The following is a 19,333-nucleotide window of genomic DNA, read 5'->3' as shown; positions in this document are numbered from 1 at the left end:
ATAGGAGTGGAAGTAAGGCCATTCGGCCCATCGAGTCCACTCCGCCATTCAATCATGGCTGATGGGCATTTCAACTCCACTTATCCGCATTCTCTCCGTAGCCCTTAATTCCTTGTGACATCAAGAATTTATCAATCTCTGCCTTGAAGACATTTAACGTCCCGGCCTCCACTGCACACTGTGGCAATGAATTTCACAGGCCCACCACTCTCTGGCTGAAGAAATGTCTCCGCATTTCTGTTCTGAATTTACCCCTCTAATTCTAAGGCTGTGTCCACGGGTCCTAGTCTCCTCGCCTAACGGAAACAATTTCCTAGCTTCCACCCTTTCCAAGCCATGTATTATCTTGTAAGTTTCTATTAGATCTCCCCTTAATCTTCTAAACTCCAATGAATACAATCCCAGGATCCTCAGCTGTTCCTCGTATGTTAGACCTACCATTCCAGGGATCATCCATGTGAATCTCCGCTGGACATGCTCCAGTGCCAGTATGTCCTTCCTGAGGTGTGGGGACCAAAACTGGACACAGTACTCCAATTGGGGCCTAACCAGAGCTTTATAAAGTCTCAGTAGCAGAATGGTACTTTTATATTCCAACCCTCTTGAGATAAAGGACATTCCACAACCCAAAGGACTAGCTACGTTACCATACATCAAGAACATTTCTGAACTGACAACCAGACTACTACGACCACTCGGACTCATAACATCACACAAACCAACAGCCACTGTCAGACAACAACTCACTAGGACAAAGGACCTGATACCCAGCATGAGCAAAACCAACGTAGTATACAAATTCCCATGCAAGGACTGCACAAAACACTACATAGGACAAACAGGAAGACAGTCAACGATCCGTATCTATGAATGCCAACTAGCCATGAAATGTCACGACCAGCTATCCTTAGTAGACACACATGCAGATGACCAGCAACATGAGTTTGACTGGGACAACAATACTATAATAGGACAAGCCAATCAGAGAACAGCCAGGGAATTCATAGAGGCATGGCACTCATCCACATCGACCTCGACCCAATATACCGACCACTGCAGCAGACAGCTGGAACTGACAACTGGAAGTATCAGAGACAAACCACTGTAAATGCCGGAGGAAACATCACAGAAGCGCTTCACAGGAGGCTCCCAAGCACTGAGGATGTCACCTGGGGGACGAAATGGTCGCAACACAAATTCCCAGCTCGGCGAAAAGAACCACAACATACAATACCTACTTTTTTAATGATCAGCATATATCTGAGGTTTGTTGTGATTACATCATAGACTTACAAAGAAGACAGAGCTGATGATCTGTACTTTATGGATTGAACTGATGGTAGCAGAAGGGGACCTGAAATTGGGGCAATAAAAGCCAAAATTTTTAGTAGAGAAATACACTGGCATAGACATGTTTGACCAATTAACTGTTTCTGCAAATATTTATTAGTTAATGTTTTAAAATTCATGCTTAATTATTCTTTCAGTTGCTAAAATATGTAATTTCTGTAATTGTTTGGATTTTTTTTAAAAAGAAAATTCCTTCTCAGGAGATTTTAAACAGACATCTTCTGCATGGTATTGAAACATCAACAAGAGCAATTAGTGACCAAGAGACAAACCATGAATTAAGGTATTAACAATTCACACAATTTAAAACTTTTCTTTTACAAAGAATGTTTAATGATTTAAAGTTTAATGATTTAAATAATCTTCTACAAATAACCTTTTATATTAGCATGTTTGCTCCCTATACTTATCCATTTATATTTGCTATTTAAATGTTAACACTTCCGATCTTCTCAATTTTAAGAAATATTCAAAGTTGGATTCACAGTTGTTATTACGTGACCGTAAATATTTATCTAAGACTAAGCTAATCCTAAACCCAATTTGTTAAATTACACAGCGGTTACATTTTTATTGAATGTGACTCTACAATATCAGATTCTGGGTAATCCAAGATAGAGGACGGGAAAAATTTCTGGCTGTAAGAGCTGCTCTTTTTTTTGAGGTATTTTAGGTGTTGGAGATGATTTCCTCGAATTCCAGGAGCAGCAATTACTGTTTTAAATGTTGTTGCATTGTTTTGGAACTTTGGAAAAAAATAGTCAAAACAACAGCAGTTTTAAAAGGGAGAAGAGCAGACAAAGGAAGCACATGGTTAGGACAGTGCAGGAGACAGAGAGAGAGAGAAGCTGCACAGTTACTGCCTTTGCTGTTTGAATTCGTGTATTGCTGGACGTTGTAGTGCATCTGGGAAAATTAAACAATGAAATTCACAACTAATCTTGGAGGAACTGTTGGGCGAAGTTCACAGCACAGAATCAGATAAGTTAATTGTAGTTTTAAGTCTGTCCAAGAGAAAGGCTGCAGTAGTGAGTATAGTGGGTTCTTTCTTGATTTTATGTTTTTGGAGATAAGACTATTGATTAAACTTAAAATATGAGCCATAGCTATTAACTTAACCTGGGGCAGTGTTTGTAGAGGAATAAGACGGTGTTATTTTCTGGGTCTGTAGATTGTGAAGAAGCAAAAATGGCCTTTGCAGTGATATGTACTTCTTGTCAGATGTGGGAGTTTAAAGAGAGTTTAAGGGTTACTGCGGATTATATCTGCCATAAGTGCTGTTGGATGCGAATCTTATCAGATCGAGTGGATCAGTTGGAGAGAAAGGTAGAAGCGATGAGGAATTTGCAACAGCAACAGTATGTGATGGATGGCAGATATAGGAAGGGAGGAAAGTCTCAGATACAGTCACATAGACGGGTTAACTCCAGGAAAGGTAAGAGAGATAAGCAGCTAGTGCAGGGGTCTTTTGTGGATATACCCATTTCAAACAGGTATGCTGTTTTGGAAAATGTAGGGGGTGATGGATTCTCAGGGGAACGTAGCACGAACAGTCAAGTTTCTGGTGTTGAGACTGGCTCGAATGCAACAAGGGGTACGTCGGTTTCCAAGAGATCAATTGTGTTAGGGGATTCTGTAGTCCAAGGTACAGACAGACGTTTCTGTGGCCAGCAGAGAAAAAGCAGAATGGTGTGTCATTTCCCTGGTGCCAGGATCAAGGATGTCTCCGAGAGGGTGCAGAATGTTCTCAAGGGGGAGAGGGGCCATCAAGAGGTCATTGTGCACATTTGAACCAATGACATTGGAAGGGAAAAGATTGAGACTCTGAAGGGAGATTACAGAGACTTAGACAGAAATTTAAAAAGGAGGTCCTCAAGGGTAATAATATCTGGATTACTCCCAGAGCTAGTGAGGGCAGGAATAGGAGGATAGAGCAGATGAATGCATGGCTGAGGAGCTGGTGTATGGGAGAAGGATTCACATTTTTGGATCATTGGAATCTCTTTTGGGGTAGAAGTGACCTGTACAAGAAGGACGGATTGCACCTAAATTGGAAGGGGACTAATATACTGGCAGGGAAATTTGCTAGAACTGCTTGGGAGGATTTAAACTAGTAAGGGGGGTGGGACCCAGGGAGATAGTGAGGAAAGAGATCGATCTGAGACGGGTACAGCTGACAGTCAGGGCAGGCAGGGACTAGGTAGGACTAATAAATTGAACTGCATTTATTTCAATGCAAGGGGCCTAACAGGGAAGGCAGATGAACTCTGGGCAAGGTTAGGAACATGGGACTGGGATATCATAGCAATTACGGTAACATGGCTCAGGGATGGGCAGGACTGGCAGCTTAATGTTCCAGGATACAAATGCTACAGGAAGGATAGAAAGGGAGGTAAGAGAGGAGGGGGAGTGGCATTTTTGATAAGGGATAGCATTACAGCTGTGCTGAGGGGAGGATATTCCCAGAAATATATCCAGGGAAGTTATTTGGGTGGAACTGAGAAAAGAGAAAGGGATGATCACCTTATTGGGATTGTATTATAGACCCCCCAATAGTCAGAGGGAAATTGAGAAACAAACATGTAAGGAGATCTCAGCTATCTGTAAGAGTAATAGAGTAGTTATGGTAGGGGATTTTAACTTTCCAAACATCGACTGGGACTGCCATAGTGTTAAAGGTTTAGATGGAGAGGAATTTCTTAAGTGTGTACAAGACAATTTTCTGATTCAGTATGTGGCTGTACCTACTGGAGAGGGTGCAAAACTTGACCTACTGTTGGGAAATAAGGCAGGGCAGGTGACTGAGGTGTCAGTGGGGGAGCACTTTGGGGCCAGCGACCATAATTCTATTTGTTTTAAAATAGTGATGGAAAAGGATAGACCAGATCTTAAAGTTGAAGTTCTAAATTGAAGAAAGGCCAATTTTGACGGTATTAGGCAAATGTTTTCTAATGCTGATTGGAGGCAGATGTTTGCAGGTAAAGGGACAGCTGGAAAATGGGAAACCTTCAAAAATGAGATAACAAGAATCCAGAGAAAGTATATTCCTGTCAGTGTGAAAGGGAAAGCTGGTAGGTATAGGGAATGCTGGATGACTAAAGAAATTGAGGGTTTGGTTAAGAAAAAGAAGGAAGGATATGTCAAGTTTCGACAGGATAGATCGACTGAATCCTTAGAAGAGTATAAAGAAAGTAGGAGTATACTTAAGAGGGAAATCAGGAGGGCAAAACTGGGACATGAGATAGCTTTGGCAAATAGAATTAAGGAGAATCCAAAGGGTTTTTTACAAATACATTAAAGACAAAAGGGTAAGTAGGGAGAGAATAGGGCCCCTCAAAGATCAGCAAGGCGGCCTTTGTGTGGAGCCACAGAAAATAGGGGAGATACTAAATGAATATTTTGCATCAGTATTTACTGTGGAAAAGGATATGGAAGATATAGACTGTAGGGAAATAGATGGTGACATCTTGCAAAATGTCCAGATTACAGAGGAGGAAGTGCTAGAGGCCTTGAAATGGTTAAAGGTGGATAAATCCCCAGAACCTGATCAGGTGTTCCCGAGAACTCTGTGGGAAGCTAGAGAAGTGATTGCTGGGCCTCTTGCTGAGATATTTGTATCATGGATAGTCACAGGTGAGATGACGGAAGACTGGAGGTTGGCAAACGTGGTGCCACTGTTTAGGAAGGGCGGTAAAGACAAGCCAGGAAACTATGGACTGGTGAGCCTGACCTCGGTGGTGGGCAAGTTGTTGGAGGGAATCCTGAGGGACAGGATGTACATGTATTTGGAAAGGCAAGGACTGATTCGGGATAGTCAATATGGCTTTGTGCGTGGGAAATCATGTCTCACAAACTTGAATGAGTTTTTTGAAGAAGTAACAAAGAGGATTGATGAGCCAGAGAAGTAGATGTGATCAATATGGACTTCAGTAAAGTGTTCGACAAGGTTCCCCATGGGAGACTGATTTGCAAGGTTAGATCTCATGGAAAACAGGGAGAACTAGCCATTTGGATACAGAACTGGCTCAAAGGTAGAAGACAGAGGGTGGTGATGGAGGGTTGTTTTTCAGACTGGAGGTCTGTGACCAGTGGAGTGCCATTAGGATCAGTGCTGGGCCCTCTACATTTTGTCATTTACATAAATGATTTGGATTTGAGCATAAGAGGTACAGTTAGTAAGTTTGCAGATGATACCAAAATTGGAGGTGTAGTGGACAGCGAAGAGGGTTACCTCAGATTACGACAGGATCTGGACCAGTCGGGACAATTGGCTGAGAAGTGGCAGATGGAGTTTAATTCAGAAAAATGCGAGGTGCTGCATTTTGGGAAAGCAAATCTTAGCAGGACGTATACACTTAATGGTAAGGTCCTAGGGAGTGTTGCTGAACAAAGAGACCTTGGAGTGTAGGTTCATAGCTCCTTGAAAGTGGAGTCGCCGGTAGTTAGGATAGTGAAGAAGGCATTTGGTATGCATTCCTTTATTGGTCAGAGTATTTAATATAGGAGTTGGGAGGTCATGTTGCGGCTGTACAGGACCTTGGAATATTGCGTGCAATTCTGGTCTCCTTCCTGTCGGAAAGATGTTGTGAAACTTTCAAGGGTTCAGAAAAAATTTACAAGGATGTTGCCAGGGTTGGAGGATCTGAGCTACAGGGAGAGGCTGAACAGGCTGGGGCTGTTTTCCCTGGAGCGTCGGAGGCTGAGGGGTGACCGTATCGAGGTTTACAAAATTATGAGGGGCATGGATAGGATAAATAGGCAAAGTCTTTTCCCTGGGGTCGGGGAGTCCAGAACTAGAGGGCATAGGTTTAGGGTGAGAGGGGAAAGATATAAAAGAGACCTAAGGGGCAACTTTTTCACGTGGAAGGTGGTACGTGTATGGAATGAGCTGCCAGAGGAAGTGGTGGAGGCTGGTACAATTAAACATTTAAAAGGCATTTGGATGGCTATATGAATAGGAAGGGTTTGGAGGAATATGGGCTGGGTGCTGGCAGGTTGGACTAGATTGTGTTGTGATATCTGGTCGGCATGGACGGGTTGGACCGAAGGGTCTGTTTCCATGCCGTACATCTCTATGACTCTTAATATCAACAAAAAAATTAAACACTCCATTCACACCTGAAAGATATATTTGAAAGAAGGAGAAAATACTGAAAGTGTACATCTGGGCAGTTACATCTTCAAGGAAGGAAAATCAGATTGTATTTAATTTTTACAGTTTCTTTTGGCTCTGGCAAAGACTCTGCATTCAGATATTGTGCAACTTGAACAGCAGTTTCTTTTTTGCTTGCCTTGGATTCGCTAGTTTTGCAGTAACCTGAGTAAAGCATTATTTAATTAAGGAAATAATAAGGTGACCTTCCTAGGAAGAGCAGTACATGTAAAATACTTCAGGACCGTACGAGATGAAGGTGTAATTATCCACTGCGATGTCACCTAGGAAGCTGTTAACCACAGAGATTGTTCATCAGGAATTGTAAGGAATTCCCTGACTGTAACCATGTATGTTCCTATCAGCAGGCAGGATTAAATGTCTGCTTCTTGCCCCAGTGACCTCTGTTCAAACGCTAAAATGTACGTGGGAGTGGAAGCTGTTTTACGAGCTGATTTCAAATATATGTTTGCTCAATACTTTATTGTGTGTTTAAGACTAGGTTTCCTCCCTTATTCCACTCCTAGTTTATTTAAGATAAGTTGTTCTGATGTAGAATTATAAACAAACAACTTTGGTCACCACACATTTGGAAAGGAATTCAGTTGTTTACTTTTCTTCACTCATGATTAATTTTCAATATTCCCTTAATGTCCTGGAATATCCAGAACTTTAAATGTTGCAGGATGATTTTCGTGAGCAGAGAACTTTTCTGAAAGCACCTTGCTACTTGTAGGCTCAGTGTTCGTCATTTGATGTTTTTTGATAGGGTAGAGAAAACAATAAGCCTTTGCAAAGCTTGCATGATCACCCTTAGTTTGTTTGGTTGCTTCCTGTGCCCAGAAGAGGGGTGACATTGGTGCTGTGAGTCAACCAGTGGCATTTTCAGAATTCTTAATATTAAATTTTTTGATTGGAAAAGGAGAACAGAGCAGTAACTCTGATCTCAATGCCCCCTAAAAATTATTTGGAGCTTTAGCCTGCTGCTTCCTCCACCAGCACCACCTCCACTTCCCAGAAATTTGTGGGTAATTGTAGTATTTTCCTGTTGACCACTGCTAGCGTGATGTGGTGTTGGCCATCCCCAGCAGTGTATGGCACAGGGTAAACGGTTGCTTGAAAGAATTTACTGCAGCTGAAAATGTGTTGCTGGAAAAGCGCAGCAGGTCAGGCAGCATCCAAGGAACAGGAGAATCGACGTTTCGGGCATCAGCCCTTCTTCAGGAATTTACTGCAGTCAATCCTAATTTGTTTTTCCATTTGTCGGGAGCCTATCGAATGATTTGCTCAGTGGTGGATGCACCGGTGTAGCATATCTCTAGTTGTTATAAAGAAGGTTTGACCCCTGATAGCAATGAGTGTAACTAATTGTGAGGCATAATTACAGAACCTTAGGGAACTGGTACAGATACATCATCTTTTAATAACTAGAATAGAACTCCCTGTTACCACCCACAGACTGTGTGACATCAACAGGATGGGTATAATCGGTGTAAGACGAAGAAAACTTTACGTCCTGTACAATAGAAATGGCATTGAACCCACTGCTATTAAACAAACTTTAGCATTTTAAAAATTCCTTCCTATCTGTAGAAGTGTTAAGTGAACTTTAGCCTTGTTTATATTTTGTTTATAGTACAGAGTTATTTTGAAAGCAGTTTTAAAGTTTTACCTGTGAATGATTTATTTATTGATACTGAGAAAAGTTACCCAACAAAATATATTTTCCTAAATTAAATGTCTTTGGTCAGTCTTTCTGGAAACAACTGTTTTATTCAATAAAATAAAGGCAGATGCTAGATAGCTAAAACAAACCAAGTATGGAGAAACTCAGCAGGTCCGGCAGTATCTGCAGAAAGCAAAACAACAATTAATGTTTGAATATGACTCTTTGGGAGTTTATCTGTTACTTTCTCCACAGATCCTGCCAGACCAATTGTGTTTCTCCAGCACCTTGTGGTGTTCGACTGACCTGTCTCATTCTTGGTAAATGAACCTGTTCAAATGGAATCCAGAAGGCTTTATTTTCCTGAATAGAAACCATAACCCATAGTAGGCTAACTTTTCTTAAAATGAAACTTCGTTTAAGGTAGGGATAGGAATTTTGGTTACGGAGAGCCTTTTGTATATGTGCTGTTTTTGACATGTTGCATGTTTATTGTGCTATGTGTATGTAAGGTCATGCACTGATGCAATTTCAGTCCTCCTTGTCAATATGTATTTATCAAATGTGCAGCGCAAAAACATACTGTTCTTCCCAATTAGCCTAAGTTGAAGTTTGCCCACCTCCCATTCATAGCAAATAAATTGGGAGCTTGAGTAGGTGATCCAGCCCTTCAAACCTGCTTCACCAATAAATAAGATCACGCTGATCTAATTCAGCTCCGCCTTCTTGTCTATCCCCTTTTACCTTTTGATTTCCTTATCATTGAGACCCTCGACCAGGTCATTGTTCGTGATAGCAAATAGGAGATGTCAAAGAGGCTGGAAATCAGTAGCTATGTCTTATATAGGAATTTTTACTGTAAGTGTTCTTATTCACGGTACAAATCACTGATTAAGGTGTTTAAGATGAGGGATATTTTTTATGACCTATTATGACCAAATGGATGAATATGAGAAGTTATTTTTACATAAAGAATTGTGTGACATTGTGAGATAGTAATTGACTATGACTATGACTTACTGAGTGAAACTGAAACCCATGTTTACTTTTCAAAAACACGTTCGGCAGGCGCTTGAAGAAATGGGAGATAAAGGAGCTTGGCAGGCTTTCATGGCTAGATCTTCTGTTTGCGAACAGTAAAAACGCTAACACAGCTTGGTTATTTAGAAAGACCTCCTTCTGACTTTTAATTTAAATGTTAATGATTTTAGTGCTGCTTGGAATCAAGTCATTGAAATCATGTTAGACAATTTGCTTGGATTGGATTGAAACATATTGGAAGTAAATTTGTTGACAATTGCATCATCTATTTCTACGTATAACTTTTTGATTTTAGAAATCATTTTGTTTTATGCAGGTAGATACTGTCCAAAAACAATTTAACTGCTGGTTCAGAGACTTGCTACAGTTATTTAGGCATGTTCTTTAGAAAAAAAAGGTTGAGTCCGGTATTAATTGGACACTGCTGTTGCTGTGCGAAAAATATAGAATGAGGAAATAAAGCAGTGAGTGATATAGTCCTTTGACTCTCAGTAATGTTGGGTAAAAGCAACTTGAAATGGAGAACAAATTATTGGAAGTACACAACGGCTGAGTTAATGTCTGAAAAGAGAATATTGATTCACTTGTAGGTCGCTTGTCTAATCTCCAGATTTAGAGAGAGACGTGCATTTGTGTAGTCCTTCAACATTGTTGAATGTCCTGAGGTGCATTCCAGCCTGTTAACTTCTTTAAAGTGCAGTCTCTTTTGAAATACTTCAACAGTGGCAGCTCATCTGCACACAGCAAGCTCCCACAACAAAATGTGACAATGACTAGATAATCTGTTTTTATGGCCAATTCCTAAACTTTTTTTCTGCATGGCAATGGGACTTTTATCTGAAAGGGCAGATGGGGAAGCTTAATGGTTGAACAGAAGATGGCACCTCTGGCAGTGCAGCGCTGCATGGCAATGCAGAGAGGCTTTAGCTGAGATTGTTGTGCTAAAACACTGCTGGGCACCTGAGCCCAAAATCTTTAGATTCAGAGGCAAGAGTGCTGAGGCAAGATTGACACTGCTTCTTAGTGGGAGATTAGTAGATAACTTTATAAAAGGATAATGATGTAAATATAGTCATTTTTATTCAAGAAGTAAATGACACAGTATTTACTAATTTACAGGACCCACCATGGTGCAAAGTTGTGCGACAATAACAAGGTGGAGCAGGTATTATCACACTCTGACCACCATATAGCAGGCGAAGATCCTGAAATGGAATATTCTACAATCAGCGACAGTACTTGCAAGCAGAAGTTAACTGTTTCTAGAGACTATTGCAAACTTCAAGCACCATCTAAGCAGAGTTTTGTGAAAGCAGAGAATTGCTCACTTCTCCCTAATGCCACTGGAGAATCTATCTGTGATGCAGGACGTAATGAGCATGATCCGATATCACCATATGCTTGCTTCTATGGCGTGCCAAAGAAGACAAAGGAAGGTTGGCTGGATAAACTCTCACCGCAGGGGTAGGCACATCCATGATTCATCTCTGTACTTGTTGATTTTAAAAGTTAATTGATTGATTTGTATTCCTTCCAGTTTTATGTCAGAAGGGAACAAATTGTTTCAGCATTAATGCCAAACATCTATTTTTGATTGTTGATAATTTGACATGTTTCTGTGCACTTCTCAATGATGCGAAATTGTAATTGATAGCTATTTTTAAAAAAAAAGTTGGTTGTGCTACAGTTTTGATTTTAGTATCGGAAAACTGTTTCTAAATTTGCTGATGACACCACATTAGAGAAGAATGGGGGTCAGTTCTTGGGAAAGTGCAGAAAATGACAATGTAACATTAATAACCTTCCAGAATGGGTGTATCAATTGAATATTAGTTTTAAATAACTGAGATTTTGCATCTTGATAGGAGGTAAGGAGGTTACATATTATTTGGAAAGAAAGAATTTATATGGAGCAGAGAACTAAAGTATTTGAGAGTACAAATTTGTAAATCATGAAAATCTGTGATTATTTTTAAGACAATATAAAGACAAAGCAAGCACTATTGCTTAATTCCAGCGAAAGAGAGAATTTAAAAAAAGTTTATTTTAAACTTGATAATGACCATTAATTATAGCACAATTGGACATTATATCCATTTTGTCGTTAATACAATTGGTATAGAGGAACTGGAAAAAGTGAAAAGATAATTCAAAAGAACGGTACTGTATCTCTAAGACAATGACTATCAGGGAACCGTGCACAGGCTGGTTGTTTCTTTCATTCACTGTGGGTGACCTCAGCATGGTCCTGAACATTTAGTTTTTTAACAGTGTGTGTTTTCCCACTTTAGAACAAGAATACGAAACAGTCATTAAAGAATCCAGTAGGGAATATAAAGGAAACTATAAAAAGTTTTAAGAGTAAAATATTCCCAGGCTGATTTTGATATGATTTTTTTATTGTCACATGTACCGAGATATAGTGAAAAGTATTGTTTTGCGTGCTAACCAGACAAATCATACCTTACATAAGTACATTATGGTAATGGAACAGAATGTAGAATATAGTGTCACAGCTACAGAGGAAGGTGCAAAGAAAGATCAACTCTAATATATGAGAGGTCTGTCATAAGTCTGATAACAGCAAGTAAAATGTTCATGAATCTTTTGGTTTGTGTTTTCAAATTTGTGTATCTTCTGCCTGATAGAAGAGAGTGTAACCGGGGTGGGAGGGGGCTTTGATTTTGGCTGCTTTCCCTAGTTAGCAGCAAATATAGACGGAGTCAGTGGGAGGAAAGCTGCTTATCAGGATGGACTGGGCTGCGTTCACAGCTCTGTAATTTCTTGCAGTCTTCAGCAAAGCAGTTGTCATACCAAGGTGTGATGCATCTGGATAGGATGCTTTCAGTGGTTCACCTATAACAATTGGTAAACGTTATTGTGAACATGCCGAATTTCTTTACTGTTCTAAGGAAGGGGGGATATTGATGGACATGGATGGACCAGGACAGATTATTGGTGATATTTATTCCTAGAAACTGAAGCTGCCAACCATCTCCACCTCAGCCTCATTGATACAGACAGAGGCATGTCCTCCACTCTACTACTCGAAGTGGATGACCAGCTCCTTTTTTTTTTGCTGACATTGAGGGAGAGATTGTTGTCTTTACACCATGCCATGAATCTGTCTATCTTTTTCCTGTACTCTATCTCATCATTGTTTGAGATCCAACCCACTACAGTAACATCATCAGCAAATGTGTAAATCAGCTGAATTTGGCCACACAGTGTTGAGTCTATATGGAGTATAAGGTGGCACAGTTGGCTGGCTTCTGAGCTGTATATTCCATATAATTATATTTATGTTTGTTTGACAAGCTCATGATTTTCCAATTGCATGTTCAGCCGCTTTGTGATTAAGTAACTTTTAAGATTGGTGCAGTAGTTGAGACACTGAAAAACCTGTCATTAACGACTATGAAAATATGGATATTTGCTATAAGATTATTCAAATAACACTATTCAGCTGCCAGTTAGAGAGGGAGAAGTGAGCAACACTACCCTATGAAAGATAAGGGATAGAGGTCAAGTATTATCTTCAGAAGAGCTGGCATTAGGGGAAAGAGTTCAAACTGCACTTTTGTGTAATTTTAACTTGCATTCTTAGATACAATTAATAAATTATCCATTTTAAATTTGCTGTTCTCCACTTTTGTTTTCACTGCCATTTCATATTGACAGCTGTTAGGAATCTAGCACCCTATTTCTAAAAATGGGGTGCTGTCATTTGTAGCAAGATGCAATGAAAATTTTTCATAGTCAGTATTGTAATCCATAATGGGGAATGTCGATGTTGGAAAGTTTAAATTTGGGGAAGAAAGAATAGCCGTGTTTATATCGCACATTTCATGACCACTAGGTGCTTTACAGACAATGAAGTATATTCTGAAATGTTGTCACTGACTGTAGAAAATGCACCTGCCAATTTGTACTTGGCAAACACCCAAAAAATGTAATTATGACAAGGTAATCTATTTTTGTGACGTACTTGAATAAATATTGACCATGGTTTCAGGGTGTGGTTGGGGGGGGGGGAGCGGCGGTGGTGGGTTAACACCCCTTTCTTCAATATAATGTCTTAGGATCTTCTACAACAATTAAAACAGACTGATGTCTCCTCTGAAAGGTGACACTTTCTGCAGTTTTATCCTCACTCACAACTGCATTTCAGTATCAGCCTTGATTTCTGTGTTTAAGCCCTAGAGTGGGAATTGATTGCAGAACCTCATGAACATGGGACTTGGGAGCCAGAGAAAAGGTTGTTTGATCCTTTGAGTCTGCTCCACCATTCAGTACACAGCTGATGTGGTTGTTGTCTCAACTTCACTTTCCCATCTGTACCTCATAACCCTTGAATCCCACATAAATATAAATTATTCAGATGCAGGAGCCTGGGACTGACACAAGATGTGAAGTTCGCTGCCAGAGTCAATGATATCAAATCAGGGAGTGAATTATCCTTATTTCATTTCTTATGAATGCTGCAATTGGCCTTGATTCATTCTGCCTTTTGCTTTAGATTTATGTAAATATTAAAATAATTGAAAGGATTTGGAAAAATACCGAATCATTCATATAAAATGACTGAAATTACCTAATTTTAAAAAATAAATCTAGAAGGGAAGCTAGCTGAGCAGGTTAGGGCTACACTTACATAGCCATGACAATGCTGGCGAGGTTGGAATTTGTGGTAGGAAATAGCTATTTTAGACACTCAAGTGGAACATTCACTGCAGAAACATGAAGGGACTAGCAGGACAATAAAATACATCGAGTTTCCCATCATTTCATCTCCCAGTGCCTGGAACGCTTGGATGCAAAGTACTTTACTTGCACTGCAAAACCTGACTCTATTGGTGTTGGGACTTGCTGTAGTCCCAAGAATCAATTCCCTACAAGCAAGCCATTTCAGAGTAAATAAACTGCCATCAGTAAGTCAGCATGGAATGGGTGACTGCTTAAAACATGCTCACATTCCCAAGATCTTGTGATGGGGTGAGAGGACTGGCTGAAATCTTGGTGTGGGTAAAATTTCTGCCCCACTGCAGATTCCCTCCTCTGAGGTAACCAGAGGAAGTTATAATTTTGAATAGAAAGTTCTAGCCTGATTCTTTTCCCTTGCTTAAAGCTAGTGTCATTATCAGAGTCAATGGCTGTGTAAGATAGTGAGAACCTAAGTGATGAGTTGAAATAAAATGAAGTTAGCATGTGTCTAAGCTTTTAACTGATTAAGATGCATCAAAAGTAGAGTTTGAAGTCACTAAATTTGAGGCCATAGGTATTGTAAGCATTTTGAATATCATCTAGAGTAGTAGAATTTTACAACTTACTGCAGTGAAATGTCTGAAGGTGTTATTTTATGCTAAAGATCAGTGCAACTTTCTATTGATTGCTAAATATGGTAAGGATTCAGTCCATTAAGTTGTTCACTGCAAATGCATTCACTAAGAGGGCATTGGATAATTAATTGTATCAAAATAAGTACAAGTGGAGAAAAGTGGAAAAGCCAGAGCTTGACACTAAGTAATGATTCTCAGTTAATGAGTCAGTGTAGGCATGATGTTCTGAATGGTTTCCTTCTACACCATGACACCACCTTTAAGAAAACATCAGCCATTTTATATACATCCAGGTTCCAGTAGCAGCAATGAGATGAGTCAACAGTTTATCTGCTTTGGAGATAAATTGATCTTAATTGCTAGTCGAGATAGTCAACATTCCCGACTATCATTAACAAAGATATTTCATCATCCACATAGAGAGATTTGACTTTGCGTCTGAATGCACATTCAGCAATGCTACCATAATTCAATGAGTCAACATTAGCTGTTATTAGAATCCTTTTGGAGAACTTGTTTGATAGGTTTGTCACAAGCTCACTGAAGTAATGGGCACAGGTTTTCTCTCCCTGGTGTATCGTGATTAATGGTGAGAAATGTTGTGAGAACGGGGAAAAAAAAGACTTTCAATGTTGAGAATTTTTTTCCCTGTAAGTCATCAGTCTCACCACATCAGCCTACCTACTCGCGGATCAGCTGAGAGAGAGCACTTCAGTCCTTCAGCATTCAGTTCGGTGCTCAGGGTCACCGTGACTTGTCACGTGTGGGGACACACACTTATCTTACACACCTAAACAGGATGTATTTGCACTCATAGCGGCGCACACATTTTATTTCTCATCTTACTTTCTTAGAGCCCACTCAGTTCAACGTTTACTTGGAGATTTCTAGGCTCTGTGTCCTGTTACAATCTTAATACAGATTCACTGATTTCAACACTGACTCTATGTGGCTCATATTGCTTTCATGGTACATAGGGTCTTCATTGCTCAGTCACATGCTTCTGAAACTCGCCTTGTTTTTTTCCCTGCACAGAAGGGGAGCCTGGCAGCTTGTGATGGTGAGGAGCACCATACATCACTTTGGGTGCACATTTAAATGTATTTCAGCATCCGATCTGCAAACTGTGCCAGGATTTTACGCTGCAATCGCACTACATGTGTTTCAAACAAATGGCCATGTGTGAAAGTGAAAACAGGGCAGTCCATGGTGGCGTAAAGCGTCTTCAGTCAGTCAAGGGGCAACACCGTAGTCAGTTTATGGGCTGGCCTTATTCCAGGTCGGTCAGGTGCTTGGATCCACCAGAGTGAGGGGATCTGTGCCATTGCAGTTAGGAGTTGGTCCATGGTCTGTACTGAAGATTCAGTGGAAATTGTCTTGAGATTTCAGGTAGCTCAGTCGGATGCTCCAGAGATACCGGAATTTGAGGGGTGGGCCAGCTTTTCCTGCAGTGAGATAATGGGAGCAATTGACTGTAATGGAAGTGGATAGAAGAGCTGTTAGTGATGATGCAGGAGTGGGAGAGGTGGCAAGATTTCCTGTGGTGAGTGAATAGAAAGCGCAGAGAACATGAGGGGTTGATAGTTTGGGAGAGGAGGTGGGTGAGAGCAGTTTACATGATGCATGCCATGTTGAGAGTCATCATCCAGGATCTTTGTTGAGATGTGTGTGTGCTGTGACATAATTAGTGTGACTGGTGGCCCTGTGAGTATGCAGTAGCAGCAGAAAGATGGTGGCACATGCCCTGAGAGTGCGCGGAAGATTATCGAGCAGCTTCTTATACTGCTGGGTGCCCTGTTACATTCGGGGCACAGTACTGCCTCAAGTTGATGTTTTGTCTAAGTTGACTGTCTGGTGGCTTGGTCTCCTTTGGTGATCAGCTGGAGATAAGACTGATCCCCAGCAACACCTCTAGGTCCTGCCCACGAGCATTTCCTCCAGGATGTTGAATATTGAGGTTTGAACATAGCAGGGTAAGGGCCACTTCCTGGCTTGCAGCATCTCTAGTGGCATGCAGCTGGCCTTTACATATGGCTCCAGTGGTGTGAACATCACGAGGTACCCGCAATGGTAAGTATTTCCACTTCTCTGGTCATGTGGTTCCTGAGAAAAGGCACTAAAGAGCAGAGCTGCATAATCAATGCGATGAAGAGCAGAAGATTGTGTGAAGAAAATGACTCTGAGGCATTGTTACCTGGGCACATGAATCTCGCTCAATGAAAGTCCAGAGCCAAAAATGATTTTGTAAAGTGACAGAGAATACTTCACTATTTTGGTTCAACCTTGCTTATTTACGAGCACCTCGTGATTATTATTATTATTATTGGCTGTATTGAGCATTGTTGCTGAAGCCTCCGTTTATTGTCAACCAGTTTCACCTCAACCATTTTATTTTTCATCCCCATTGTTTTCGATCTTTGAAGTAATAATCCTTTGCTGGATTGATCCCTGGATTGTGGCTTACACAAACATGGAAGGAGTGGGTGAACGACACCTGAGCGCCGTGCCTGAGAGTTGTGTTTCCTGTGTCCAGTGACCCCTGCGGGAAGTATTTAGGTGTGGAACTTGGAGCGGGGCAGTATTAGACTTTGCTGAAATTAACACCGTTAAGACTCACAGACAAATAATCATAAAGGAGTGTAACTAGATTTATTAATTAATTGGGTCTATATCCCAATGTCAACATGGTAAAAAAAATGATTGTGAGAAACATTAAATTTTCATATCAGTGGAATCCTTTAATTTTATATTAGTAGCTAACATGATTAATATACAATAATAGAAGCAGAATGTGAAAAATGTTGACACTTGCATTTTGTGCAGTTGCATATTAAAACACTTACGTTGCTAAATGATTCTGGCATGATTTTCTTTTGAGAGAAAACTACAGTGATGTGTAAATAACTTAAAAATCTAAAATCTTTTGCTGTGGCTGGTGAGTAAAGTGCAACAAGCTTTTTAAGTCATAAACATTAAATGCTCATTACTTTATGTGCTGTTGGAACTACACATGATTCACAATACATTTTATGTGATTCTTTACCAAGCCAGAGATTTAATTGGTACGAGATAAACTGGTACGTTTTGTTTTGTATAACTAACCATTTTGGTTTGTTTGAAACTTCTCGATGATTTTCAGTCCCAAAAGTCTCGAAACTACATTATTTCAGTGTGTGCAGCCGCAAAGGTTACATATCAAATCATACAATATTAGAACGTCTTGTTTCGTCACATACTCCTCCATGCAATGTAATGTCCTGATAGTTTATGAAATTTTGTTCAAACTGTACTCATATAATAGAGGTTTAGAGATTTGTCTGTTTATTGGGAGGATACTTAGAACATTACAGCACAGTACAGGCCCTTCGTCCTCGAATTTGTGCTGACCTGTGAAACCAATCCAAATCCCATCTCTCCGAGCTTACTTTCACAATCAGGACTCCCGCCCACCTTCCGAGGACCCCTTCGCCCACCTCCAACACACTGCATCCACCTGGACACCCCGCGCTGGCCAATTACCTGCCCTCGACCTCTTCATTTCCAACTGCCGCCGGGACATTAACCGCCTCAACCTGTTGACCCCCCTCCCCCACTCCAACCTCTCACCCTCACAACGCGCAGCCCTCCAATCCCTCTGCTCCAATCCCAACCTCGCCATTAAGCCAGCGGATAAAGGGGGCACAGTAGTAGTCTGGCGCACTGACCTCTACACCGCTGAAGCCAAACGCCAACTCGAGGACACCTCTTCCAACTGCCCCCTCAACCATGACCCCACCCCCTATCACCAAACCATCATCTCCCAGACCATACAGAACCTCATCACCTCAGGAGATCTCCCACCCACAGCTTCCAACCTCATAGTCCGGGAACCCCGCACTGCCCGGTTCTACCTCCTTCCCAAGATCCACAAGCCTGACCACCCTGGCCGACCCATTGTCTCAGCATGCTCCTGCCCCACTGAACTCATCTCTACCTATCTCGACACTGTCCTATCCCCCCAGTCCAGAAACTCCCCACATACGTTCGAGACACCACCCACGCCCTCCACCTTCTCCAAGACTTCCGTTTCCCCGGCCCCCAACGCCTCATCTTCACCATGGATATCCAATCCCTCTACACCTCCATCCACCAGGAGCAGGGCCTCCATGCCCTCCGTTTTTTCCTCTCCAGACGTCCCCAACAGTACCCTTCCACTGACACTCCCATTCGTTTGGCCGAACTGGTCCTCACCCTTAACAATTTCACCTTTGAATCTTCCCACTTCCTCCAGACCAAAGGGGTAGCCATGGGCACATGTATGGGCCCCAGCTATGCCTGTCTCTTTGTTGGCTATGTAGAACAGTTGATCTTCCGTAATTACACCGGCACCACTCCCCACCTCTTCCTCCGCTACATTGATGACTGCATTGGCGCCACCTCGTGCTCCCGCGAGGAGGTTGAGCAATTCATCAACTTCACCAACACATTCCACCCTGACCTTAAATTTACCTGGACCATCTCTGACACCTCGCTCCCCTTCCTGGACCTCTCCATCTCCATTAGTGACGACCGACTTGACACTGACATTTTTTACAAACCCAGCGACTCCCACAACTACCTGGATTATACCTCTTCCCACCCTATCTCTTGCAAAAATGCCATCCCGTATTCCCAATTTCTCCGCCTCCGCCGTATCTGCTCCCAGGAGGACCAGTTCCATCATAGAACACACCAGATGGCCTCCTTCTTTAGAGACCGCAATTTCCCTTCCCACGTGGTTAAAGATGCCCTCCAACGCATCTTGTC

General features: G+C 41.3%; 1 protein-coding gene across 7 annotated transcripts in view; it reads left to right on the top strand.

Moving 5' to 3' along the window:
* Positions 1-19,333, top strand: part of arap2 (ArfGAP with RhoGAP domain, ankyrin repeat and PH domain 2) — a 320,143-nt gene that overhangs the window by 77,760 nt on the left and 223,050 nt on the right. For 5 of the 7 annotated variants that reach the window (XM_072566652.1, XM_072566631.1, XM_072566582.1 and 2 more), the window contains 2 exons: positions 1,536-1,633; positions 10,329-10,673. In XM_072566652.1, coding sequence (XP_072422753.1) covers positions 1,536-1,633; positions 10,329-10,673 — 443 coding nt within the window. The remainder of the gene's footprint in view (positions 1-1,535; positions 1,634-10,328; positions 10,674-19,333) is intronic. The other 2 variants (XM_072566592.1, XM_072566591.1) reach the window with 1 other exon arrangement.

This window comes from Chiloscyllium punctatum, chromosome 1, assembly GCF_047496795.1.
Source record: "Chiloscyllium punctatum isolate Juve2018m chromosome 1, sChiPun1.3, whole genome shotgun sequence".
In the NCBI taxonomy this organism is placed as follows: domain Eukaryota; kingdom Metazoa; phylum Chordata; class Chondrichthyes; order Orectolobiformes; family Hemiscylliidae; genus Chiloscyllium; species Chiloscyllium punctatum.
This window is presented reverse-complemented; position numbering and strand designations above follow the sequence as displayed.